The sequence below is a fragment of the Pleurodeles waltl genome, chromosome 9 (assembly GCF_031143425.1).
Source record: "Pleurodeles waltl isolate 20211129_DDA chromosome 9, aPleWal1.hap1.20221129, whole genome shotgun sequence".
Classification (NCBI taxonomy): Eukaryota; Metazoa; Chordata; class Amphibia; order Caudata; family Salamandridae; genus Pleurodeles; species Pleurodeles waltl.
The window spans coordinates 692,841,120-692,853,765 of NC_090448.1; the positions used below are offsets into that span (position 1 = coordinate 692,841,120).

Genomic DNA, 12,646 nt, shown 5'->3' on the forward strand with positions numbered 1-12,646 from the left:
GAAAAACAACTTGTTACACTCCGAGCCCAACACTATATGGCAGGATAATGCACAGCATGTGAATCTGCAGCGTCTCATGCCACGAACAGATGTACACTGGGTAAGTGACATTTTCCATATATATATATATATATCCAGTTTAACAATTCCGTTTTGACTGCTTTGATTTAGACATGGTTACCTCCTTCAATTTTCATATTCGAATTTCCCTCATTCAGTCTTTTTCTTTTCAGATGGAAAACTTCATCCAGTATCTGAATGAGGCCACAGTCAACTCCCAGATCTTTCCTCATGTGGTTCATGGGTTCCTGGACACCAACCCAGCCATCCGCGAGCAGACTGTGAAGGTGAGTTTTACATCATATCTTTTCTGCAAAGAAACGTGCTGCACTGTACTAGGGAATGATTCGGTTTCCTATTTCACATCCTTAAAATATGGATATTAAACGTAAAAGGTGCCATTTTGTTGATAGATCTTCTTAGGCATTCCTAGTACCCTTTTACATTCAGGTAATATATTATGTTGTTGTAGGCAGTAGGAATTCTGCAACACTAGCGGGACCACATTTTGTAGCAAGATTGTCTAAGCTATGTGGCTAGGGTGAAGCACATGGAGTACTCAGAGGGGCAACATATGGGCACATTCTGTGCATGATTTTCTAACTTTTGACATTGTAATATGCACAGATAAGACACAGATCCCAATAATCTAAAAAATGAAAACGTTCCGTGAGAGAAGAAATTATTCACATTCTCAAGAACTCACAAAATGGTATCCATCACCAATTTCGCATCCTGTCTGGCATACTAGCACAGAAACTCGGTTTTCTTTCCACTGGTCGTCTGCTACAGTGAAGGACTGGAGGCTGAGAAGATCAGTTAAGGCTCCTTCTTGATTACCAGGTGAAATGATTACTCCCCCCCCTAGCACCCTGCACTGAAGAGTGCATGCAAAAAATGTCATTTGCCTCCTTGAGAGAATGCCAAAAGAATGATAACACACAAAGAATGAAAAAAACTTGTGATAATCTTGAAGCTGGAGATTGATAATGAAGAGCTTACCAATGGATTTAATACCTCCTAGCATTAAGAAGTTAAAATAGACAATTAAGATATTAAGAAGTAAGATTTAATAGAGATTTCAACTACTAGAACCAAAAATCGGAGATAAAATAGTGGCAAATTGGTGACAAATGCGAACAAAAGTAAGAGAACAGTGTATTGTGATGCATTCTTTATTTGAAAATGCCTCCTTACATGATTTAACCAGAAATTGACATCTTGGGAAAAGGCTGTACTTCATCTTGGATTTGGAAACTCAGATAACTTTCTATGGAAAAACCACAATCTTGGGAAGGGCACCTTATAAAGCTTGTCCTTTCTCTTTACTGAAAACCATGGTGTTCGTTTGGTACACGAAGAAAAAGTCGAAGCTAAAGTTTGACCTCCTTGGCCCAGTGCAGAATAACACCATTCCACTGCCGCCACTCATGCCTGGTGCTCTAGGTAACTCGCAGGGACACTTCTCCCGGTGATTGTTGATACACCAGAATGGTCCATTCATCTTACACAGTCAGTAACACAGTGAGTGTTTAATCCAACCACATACTGCCCTGCAGCAGACTGTCCTTTTCTTCCTCTCCCGAACGTGTGTAGTCTCTTGTAAGTTCTCAGCACAGATGTTAAAACTTCTTAGAGAAAAATTGTTTGGGTTACACCCAGCAAAAAATAAACCAACATGTACACACCTGCTTGGATCACATGTGTGCTTCTCTGTTTTTTTTTCTGCATTGCTCGGCTCTGCTTTTAAAACCTATATTCAATTTCAGGTAAACCATTTTTATTACATTTAATAGCGCCTGAATCACCTCCTTTCTTTAAGCAGTACTTAACATCGTGTATTACGTTTGGTGCTCACTAGATGTCGATTTTAGATACAAGATATCTGAACTTGAAGAGGGATGAATTCCATTAAACCTTTTGAAGCAATTGCTTTCTAGGTTAAAGCCTACCAAACAGCACAGTTGCAAAAACATGGTTGGGACATGCTGAAAGCTGACCTAAGAATGCATTCTGCCCATTACTTACTATTGGCTTTGTGTTTTGTCATCTACATTTGCTTGCATTCTGTTCTGTGGCTTTATTTGTTTTAGCCAATGCAGCAAATATGTCTTTCCCATGGGGCATTGCTTGTTTTACCACCTTGTGAATGGCTCTTTGTACTCTTGCTTGAGTGCGCCCTTTTCTGAAACTTATGTTTTCATGTTGTAAAGCACTCCTTGAGAGTGCATGTGTTCTCCAGCCATCTCCCTTGTATGCCGCTCTTCCCGCTTTATACTCTCCATTGCTGGTAAGCACTGTATACGGCTGTCATACTGCAGCGCTCCATGTTGCTGTCTTGCCTGTGTGGTGTGCTTCTGTCCCCTCCCACCTCTGCTGTCGTATTTCTTAGTTTCCTCTGTGTTCCTCTCCCTACCCATCATAATTCTTTTCAGTTTTATACAGCACAAACCTGAACCAAAGGTATTGGAACGCTTTACGTGAGCACAAGTTAAATTAGATAAGGTCACACTTAGTTTTCTTTAGACACTGGGAGATGTTTTGACTTGTCCTGATTCACAAGCTGTCGAGCGATACAGACACTCAAACCTGGTTACCCACTTCGATAATTAACAGCTCCGAGTTAGGACACACTGTCGGCCCTTTTTGACAGACGGATGCATTTTGATCTAAAAAAAACTACTATCCAGCAATTCCTCTACTCCTCTCATTCCCTTCATCAGCCCTTCAATTCCCTTATCTCCAATCAACATGCAACTCTTTCCTCCAACCTTAGTTGTGATCCCGATTGCATCATCTACGGTTCTGACAGGTGCAGTTCACAGTACTACCAACTCCAAGATTTGCTCTGTTCTGCGCACAGTGCTATGGCCAGACTATAGTGCCTGCTGCACCCAGAACTTCCATCCAGCCTCAGTCCATGGAGCATATCCAGCGCTGCCACTGAGGGGTCTGTAGTGCTTTTCCTGGACCATTGGAGCCGAGTTCCTGTACCACACAGTGTAGTAGGCTGGCCTGGCTTGTAGTGGGTACCAAGGGGTACTTACACTCAGTACCAGGTCCAGTTATCCCTTATCAGTGTAGAAGAGGTGTTTCTAGCAGCTTAGACTGATAGAAGGTAGCTATAGCAGAGCAGCTTAGGCTGAACTAGGAGACATGCAAAGCTCCTATTATACCACTGGTTTCATATGCACAATATCATAAGAAAACACAATACATAGACATACTAAAAATAAAGTTTTATGACAATATGCCAAAAGTATCTCAGTGAGTACCCTCAGTATGAGGATGCCAAATATACACAAGATATATGTACACAATACCAGAAATATGGAGTAATAGCAAAAGGAAGTAATGCAAGAAGTGTAAAGTTACAATAGATTGCAATAGGAGCACATAGGTATAGGGGCAACACAAACCATATACTCCAAAAGTGGAATGCGAACCACAAATGGACCCCAAACCTATGTGAGCTTGTAGAGGGTCACTGGGACTGTAAGAAAACAGTGAGGGTTAGAAAAAAAGCCCACCCCAAGACCCAGTATGGTAGGTGTAAAGTGCACCTACAACCCCCAGAGAGCACAGAAGTCGTGATAAGGGGATTCTGCAAGGAAAACCAACACCAGCAAAGCAACAACAGTGGATTTCCGGACCTGAGTACCTGTGAAACAAGGGGACCAAGTCGAAGAGTCGCGACAATGTCGAGAGTGGGCAGATGCCCAGGAAATTCCAGCTGAGGGTGCAAAGGAGCTGCCTCCGGATGGAAGAAGCTTGGTGTTTTGCAAGAATGAAGAGGACTAGGAACTTCCCCTTTGGAGGATGGATGTCCCACATCGCGAAGAAGCTTGCAGAGGTGTTCCCACGCAGAAAGACCGCAAACAAGCCTTGCTAGTTGCAAGGGTCGCGGTTAGGGTTTTTGGATGCTGCTGTGGCCCAGGAGGGACCAGGATGTCACCACTTGGATGAGGAGACAGAGGGGGCGCCCAGCAAATCAGGGAGCCCTCACAGAAGCAGGCAGCACCCGCAGAAGTACCGGAACAAGTACTTAGAAGAGGAGTGAACCGGAGTCCACCTGAAGTCCGAAAAGGGAGTCCCAGAACGCCGGAGGACGACTCAGAAGGTTGTGCACTGGAGGTTAGAGTGTCGGATACCCAGGCTTGGCTGTGCACGAAGGAAATCCTCGAAGAGTGCACAGGAGCCGGAGCAGCTGCAAATCACACAGTACCCAGCAATGCAGTCTAGCGTGGGGAGGCAAGGACCTAAAAGTGGGTGCAAAGTGCACCTAAGTTCCCCAGAGAGCACAGAAGGCGTGATAGGTGAATTCTGCAAGGAAGACCAACACCAGCAATGCAACAACGATGGATTTCCAGACGAGAGAACCTGTGGAACAAGGGAACCAAGTCCAAGAGTCACGATCAAGTCGGGAGTGGGCAGATGCCCAGGAAATGCCAGCTGTGGGTGCAAAGAAGCTGCCACCGGATGGTAGAAGCTGTGGATTCTGCAAGAACGACAAGGGCTAGAAACTTCCCCTTTGGAGGATGGATGTCCCACGTTGTGAAGAGTCGTGCAGAGGTGTTTCAGTGCAGAAAGACCGCAAACAAGCCTTGCTAGCTGCAAGGGTCGCGGTTAGGGTTTATGGTTGCTGCTGTGGCCCAGGAGGGACCAGGATGTCGCCAATTGCTTGAGGAGACAGAGAGGACGTCCAGCAAGACAAAGAGCCCCCTCAGAAGCAAGCAGCACCCGCAGAAGTGCCGGAACAGGAACTACGAAGTGGAGTGAACCGGAGCTCACCCGAAGTCACGAAAGAGGGTCCCACGACGCCAGAGGACAACTCAGGAGATCGTGCACTGCAGGTTAGAGTGCCGGGGACCCAGGCTTGGATGTGCACAAAGAAAATCCTGAAAGAGTGCACAGGAGCCGGAGCAGCTGCAAATCACGCGGTACCCAGCAATGCAGTCTAGCGTGGGGAGGCAAGAGCTTACCTCCACCAAACTTGGACTGAAGAGTCACTGGACTGTGGGAGTCACTTGGACAGAGTTGCTGAGTTCCAGGGACCACGCTCGTTGTGCTGAGAGGGGACCCAGAGGACCGGTGATGCAGTCTTTTGGTGCCTGCGGTTGCAGGGGGAAGATTCCGTCAACCCACTGGAGATTTCTTCGGAGCTTCTAGTGCGGAGAGGAGGCAGACTACCCCCACAGCATGCACCACCAGAAAAACAGTCGAGAAGGCGGCAGGATCATCGTTACAAGGTCGCAGTAGTCGTCTTTGCTACTTTGTTGCAGTTTTGCAGGCTTCCAGCATGGTCAGCAGTCGATTCCTTGGCAGAAGGTGAAGAGAGAGATGCAGAGGAACTCTGTTGGGCTCTTGCATTCGTTATCTAAGGAATTCCCCAAAGCAGAGACCCTAAATAGCCAGAAAAGGAGGTTTGGCTACTTAGGAGAGAGGATAGACTAGCAACACCTGAAGGAGCCTATCAGAAGGAGTCTCTGACGTTACCTGCTGGCACTGGCCACTCAGAGCAGTCCAGTGTGCCAGCAGCACCTCTGTTTCCAAGATGGCAGAGGTCTGGAGCACACTGGAGGAGCTCTGGGCACCTCCCAGGGGAGGTGCAGGTCAGGGGAGTGGTCACTCCCCTTTCCTTTGTCCAGTTTCACCCCAGAGCAGGGCTGGGGGATCCCTGAACCGGTGTAGACTGGCTTATGCAGAGATGGGCACCATCTGTGCCCATCAAAGCATTTCCAGAGGCTGGTGGAGGCTACTCCTCCCCAGCCCTGACACCTTTTTCCAAAGGGAGAGGGTGTAACACCCTCTCTCTGAGGAAGTCCTTTGTTCTGCCTTCCTGGGCCAAGCCTGGCTGGACCCCAGGAGGGCAGAAACCTGTCTGAGGGGTTGGCAGCAGCTGCAGTGAAACCCCGGGAAAGGTAGTTAAGCAGTACCCGGGTCTGAGCTAGAGACTCTGGGATCATGGAATTGTCTCCCCAATGCCAGAATGGCATTGGTGTGCCAATTCCATGATCTTAGACAAGTTACATGGCCATGTTCGGAGTTACCATTGTGACGCTATACATATGTTGTGACATATGTATAGTGCACGCGTGTAATGGTGTCCCCACACTCACAAAGTCCGGGGAATTTGCCCTGAACAATGTGGGGGCAACCTGGCTAGTGCCAGGGTGCCCACACCCTAAGTAACTTAGCACCCAACCTTTACCAGGTAAAGGTTAGACATATAGGTGACTTATAAATTACTTAAGTGCAGTGGTAAATGGCTGTGAAATAACGTGGACGTTATTTCACTCAGGCTGCAAAGGCAGGCCTGTGTAAGAATTGTCAGATCTCCCTATGGGTGGCACAAGAAATGCTGCAGCCCATAGGGATCTCCTGGAACCCCAATACCCTGGGTACCTTAGTACCATATACTAGGGATTTATAAGGGTGTTCCAGTATGCCAATGTAAATTGGTGAAATTGGTCACTAGCCTGCTAGTGACAATTTGGAAAGAAATGAGAGAGCATAACCACTGAGGTTCTGGATAGCAGAGCCTCAGTGAGACAGTTAGTCATAACACAGGTAACACATAAAGGGCACACTTATGAGCACTGAGGCCCTGGCTGGCAGGGTCCCAGTGACACATACAGCTAAAACAACATATATACAGTGAAATATGGGGGTAACATGCCAGGCAAGATGGTACTTTCCTACACAACCCCCCCCCCCCAAACGAAGGACAGTAAGACTAGCCATGACCTGATGAGTCTTCATTGTCTAAGTGGAAATATCTCGAGAGTCCATCTGCATTGGAGTGGGTACTCCCAGGTCTATGTTCCACTGTATAGTCCATTCCCTGTAGGGATATGGACCACCTCAACAATTTAGGGTTTTCACCTTTCATTTGTTTTAGCCAAAGTAGAGATTTGTGGTCTGTCTGAACAATGAAGTGAGTGCCAAACAGGTATGGCCTCAACTTCTTCAGTGCCCAGACCACAGCAAAGGCCTCCCTCTCTATGGCAGACCAACGCTTTTCTCTAGGGGTCAACCTCCTGCTGATAAAAGCAACAGGTTGATCCTGGCCCTCAGAATTAAGTTGTGATAAGACTGCCCCTACCCCTAATTCAGATGCATCAGTTTGGACAATGATTTTTTTGGAGTAACAGGGGCTTTTCAGGACAGGTGCAGAGCACATGGCCTGCTTCAGCTCCTCAAAAGCTTTCTGACAGTTTGCTGTCCATAATACCTTTTTAGGCATTTTCTTAGATGTGAGGTCATTAAGAGGGGCTGCAATGGAGCCATAGTTCTTTATGAACCACCTGTAGTACCCAGTGAGGCCTAAAAAGGCTCTCACTTGAGTCTCAGTTGTAGGGGGAACCCAATCTATAATAGTTTGGATTTTCCCCTGAAGTGGTGCAATCTGTTCTCCACCTACCAGGTGTCCCAGATAAACCACTTTCCCCTGCCCTATCTGGCACTTTGAAGCCTTGATAGTGAGGCCTGCCTTCTGCAGGGCCTCAAAAACTTTCCATAGGTGGACCAGGTGATCATCCCAGCTGGAGCTAAAGACAGCTATATCATCTAGATATGCTGCACTAAAAGCTTCCAGCCCTTGCAGGACTGTGTTCGCCAACCTTTGAAAAGTGGCAGGTGCATTTTTCAATCCAAAAGGCATTACTGTGAATTGGTAGTGCCCTCAAATGGTTGAAAATGCAGTTTTTGCTTTTGCATCCTCTGATAACTTGATCTGCCAATACCCTGCAGTCAAATCAAAGGTGCTTAGATACTTGGCAGATGCCAGTGTATCTATTAGCTCATCTGCCCTGGGTATAGGGTGAGCATCAGTTTTGGTTACCTGGTTGAGACCTCTGTAGTCAACACAAAATCTAATTTCCCTTTTACCATCTTTGGAATGAGGTTTTGGTACAAGTACCACAGGAGAGGCCCATGGACTTTCAGAGTGCTCAACCACTCCTAGTTCAAGCATTTTCTGCACCTCTTGTTTTATGCAGTCTCTGACATGGTCAGGCTGCCTATAGATCTTACTTTTGACAGACAAGCTGTCTCCAGTATCTATAGTGTGCTCACACCAAGAAATGGTGCCTCGCACCGTAGAAAAGAGTTCAGAAAACTGACCCAGGAGATTTATGCAGTGGTCTTTCTGCTCAGCAGTAAGACAATCTGCCAAAACTACACCTTCCACTAGAGCATATTGTTCTGTGGAAGAGAAGAGATCAGGGAGAGGGTCACTCTCTTCTTCCTGTCCCTCATCTGTTGCCATGAGCAGGGTGAGATCAGCCCTGTCATAGTAGGGTTTCAGGCGATTGCCATGGAGCACCCTAAGGGGACTCCTGGCAGTGCCTAAGTCAACTAAGTAAGTGACTTCACCCTTTTTCTCAACAATAATGTGGGGTCCACTCCATTTGTCTTGGAGTGCTCTTGGGGCCACAGGCTCCAAGACCCACACTTTCTGCCCTGGTTGGTACTGAACCAAAACAGCCTTCTGGTCATGCCATTGCTTTTGGAGCTCTTGACTGGCCTGAAGGTTTTTACTGGCCTTTTTCATGTACTCAGCCATCCTAGATCTTAGGCCAAGTACATAGTCCACTATGTCTTGTTTAGGAGCTCTTAAAGGTTGTTCCCAACCCTCCTTCACAAGTGTTAGAGGACCTCTCAAAGGGTGTCCAAATAGGAGTTCAAAGGGGCTGAAGCCCACTGCTTTTTGGGGTACCTCCCTGTAAGCAAAAAGGAGGCAAGGTAACAGGACATCCCATCTCCTGCGGAGTTTGTCAGGGAGTCCCATTATCATTCCTTTGAGAGTTTTATTAAACCTCTCAACCAGTCCATTTATTTGTGGATGATAGGGTGTGGTGAACTTGTATGTAACACCACATTCCTTCCACATGGCCTTTAAGTAAGGAGACATGAAATTGCTTCCCCTGTCTGATACCACCTCTTTTGGGAAGCCCACCCTGGAAAAGATTCCCAGGAGGGCCTTTGCCACTGCGGGAGCTGTAGTGGTCCTTAGAGGAATTGCTTCAGGATATCTGGTGGCATGGTCCACTACCACCAAGATAAACCTATTGCCTGAAGCAGTAGGAGGGTCAAGGGGGCCAACTATGTCAACCCCTACCTTTCAAAGGGAACCCCAACCACAGGCAGTGGAATAAGGGGTGCCTTTGGGGTGCCACCTGTCTTGCCACTGGCTTGACAGGTTTCACAGGACTTACAAAATTCCTTTGTGTCCTCTGACATTCTAGGCCAATGAAACAAGGGGACAAGCCTGTCCCAAGTATTCATTTGCCCCAAATGTCCAGCTATGGGAATGCCGTGGGCTAGAGTTAGGAGGAACCTTCTGTATTCCTGAGGAATCACCAATCTCCAAGCAGCTCCAGGTTTTGGATCCCTTGCTTCAGTATAGAAAAGGTTGTCCTCCCAGTAAACTCTTTGAGAGTCACTGACATCCCCCATTTGCTTGTTTGACAGCTTGCTGCCTTAGACCCTCTAGTGTGGGACAGGTATGCTGTGCCACACTCTGCTCCTCCCTGGCAGGCCCCCCTTCACCCAAAAGCTCAGCAGTGTCTGCTTCCAGCTCCTCTGGTGTAGGTTCTGCACAGGGTGGAAATTCTTCTTCCTCAGAAGTTGAATCCACTGTAGAGGGAGGGATAGTAGGTAGTGTTTTACCTTTACTAACCCTAGCTTTAGGGAGCACTTGGTCCATTTTTCCAGGATCCAAGTCACCCTGTCCTTTTTTGCTTTTTGGCCTCAGCCCTGGTCAAAGCAAAAATATGCCCTGGAATGCCCAGCATTGCTGCATGAGCCTCCAACTCCACTTCTGCCCAAGCTGATGTCTCTAAATCGTTCCCTAGTAGACAGTCTACAGGTAAATCTGAGGCAACCACAACTTTCTTTGGACCAGTAACCCCCCCCCCCCCCAGTTGAGATTCACAACAGCCATGGGGTGGCTAACGGGTGTTGTTATGAGCATCGGTTACTTGGTACTGGTGACCAAGTAGGTGTTGTTCATGGTGGACCGGTTTCTCTATTACCATGGTAACACTGGCACCTGTGTCCCTGTAGGCCTGAACCTCCACACCATTTATTAGGGGAAGTTGCTTGTACTTATCCATATTAAGGAGACAAGCAACCAAGGTGGCCAAATCAATGGCCCCCTCAGAGACTAACACAGCCTCTGTGGTCTCTCTAACAAGACCAACCCCAACTAAGTTATCAAAAGTGAGCCGAGCTACTCCCTTGGATTGGCTATTAGTAGGTTTGCTCCCACCACCATTGCTATTACTAGGGGCACTAGGTGTAGCAGCAGGGGTTGTAGTGGTAGGAGGCTTGGTGCTTTTCTTTGGACAACTGGGATCAGTTGTCAATGGCCTTTTATTTTACATAAATAGCACCATGGTTTCTTTTCTCTGTTTTGATTTGAAGAGGATTTGGGCCCACCACCCCCACCAGAGTGTTTTTGTGGGCCTGATGAAGACTCATTTTTAGATTTGTCCCCACCCTTGTCAGAAGACTTACCATCCTTCTTCTTGCCATCCTTGTCACCCCCTGTTTGAACTTTTCTGTTCACCCTTGTTCTGACCCATTTTTCTGCCATCTTTCCCAATTCTTGGGGAGAGGTCAGATCAGAGTCTACCAGGTACTGGTGTAACAAATCAGACACACAATTATTAAGAATATGCTCTCTCAGGATTAAGTTATACAGGCTTTCATAGTCAGAAACTTTACTGCCATGTAACCACCCCTCCAAGGCCTTCAATGATTGGTCAACAAAGTCTACCCAGTCTTGTGAAGACTCCTTTTTGGTTTCTCAGAACTTCATCTTGTACTGTTCAGTGGTTAAGCCATAACCATCAATGAGTGCATTCTTAAGAACTGTAAAATTATTGGCATCACTTTCCTTAACAGTAAGGAGCTTATCCCTACCCTTTCCACTGAAAGATAGCCATAGGATAGCAGCCCACTGCCTTTGAGGGACCTCCTGTACAACACAGGCCCTCTCAAGTGCAGCAAACCACTTGTTAATGTCATCCCCCTCCTTGTAAGGGGGAACTATCTTGTGCAGATTCCTAGAATCATGCTCTTTTGCAGGATGACTATTTGGAATACTGCTGCTGCCACCAGGGGGTCCTAATCCCAACCTCTGTCTTTCTTTTTCTAAATCAAAGGCTTGCCTATCTAAATCCAGCTGTTGCTTCTTGAGCTTCAGCCTGGATTCTTCCACTCTCAATCTATTGAGCTCCCTTTCTAACACTCTGTCATCAGGGCGGGTGGGTTGGGCATGCCTTGACACAGAAGAATGGTGAGAATGAACAAAGGGAGACCTTTCCCTAACAGATGGCACTCTAACATTCTGGCTTACAGAAGTAACACTCCTACTGTGATGAGAAGTAACTCTTACTGTGATGTGAAGTCACATTAGTACCAGCTATGCTAGGTGGCCTGCTAAGGGTCAGGTTGGGAAGGTTCCCTTCTAACTCTTTTACTAGGGGTGCCCCAGAATCAGAGTGGGAACCCATCAGCTAATCTCTCACCAGAAGTGCCAACTAAGGTCTTATCATGTTCAACGAGCATGTTAACTAATAGTTCTCTAGAGGGATTCGTCCCTACCCCTAAACCTCTTTCAACACAGAGACTCCTTGCTGCCTTCCAGCTAAGGTGGTCATATGCAGTCTTGGACAGATCCAGAGTTTGACCTGTACCAGACATTATAGAAAAGGTTTAAGGGACAGAAAAAGAAAGAAAAAGTTTTTAGAACTTTTTAAAGAACAGAAAAAAAACTTTTTAAACTTTTTAAGAACTTTTTGAAAGTTTTAGAGGTACTTTTCAGCACTTAGTAAAGAAGTGAGAGGAGAAAAGCAAAACTTTTTGGTTAGGTGTACATACACTGAACTTGTTTTGTATATGTTTCTCTTATGAAAAGTACAATATGACAAAGTGGTAAGTAGTTGCAAGTACTTATCCCACCGCTGCACAACCAATGTAGGAGGCTGGACTGGCTTGTAGTGGGTACCAAGGGGTACTTACACCTTGCACCAGGCCCAGGTATCCCTTATTAGTGTAGAGGGGTGTCTAGCAGCTTAGGCTGATAGAAAAGGTAGCTTAGCAGAGCAGCTTAGGCTGAACTAGGAGATGAGTGAAACTTCTACAGTACCACTAGTGTCACTTGCACAATATCATAAGAAAACACAATACACAGATATACTAAAAATAAAGGTACTTTATTTTTATGACAATATGCCAAAGTATCTCAGTGAGTACCCTCAGTATGAGGATAGCAAATATACACAAGATATATGTACACAATACCAAAATATGCAGTAATAGCAATAGAAAACAGTGCAAACAATGTATAGTCACAATAGAATGCAATGGGGGCATATAGGGATAGGGGCAACAAAAACCATATACTCCAGAAGTGGAATGCGAACCACAAATGGACCCCAAACCTATGTGACCTTGTAGAGGGTCACTGGGACTGTAAGGAAACAGTGAGGGTTAGAAAAATAGCCCACCCTAAGACCCTGAAAAGTGGGTGCAAAGTGCACCTAAGTTCCCCAAAGAGCACAGAAGTCGTGATAGG

General features: G+C 46.3%; 1 protein-coding gene across 1 annotated transcript in view; it reads left to right on the top strand.

The window, feature by feature from the left end:
- SCYL1 (SCY1 like pseudokinase 1) overlaps positions 1-12,646 on the top strand; it is a 1,332,837-nt gene that overhangs the window by 313,304 nt on the left and 1,006,887 nt on the right. Inside the window, exon 9 of the mRNA XM_069207794.1 lies at positions 234-347. Coding sequence (XP_069063895.1) covers positions 234-347 — 114 coding nt within the window. The remainder of the gene's footprint in view (positions 1-233; positions 348-12,646) is intronic.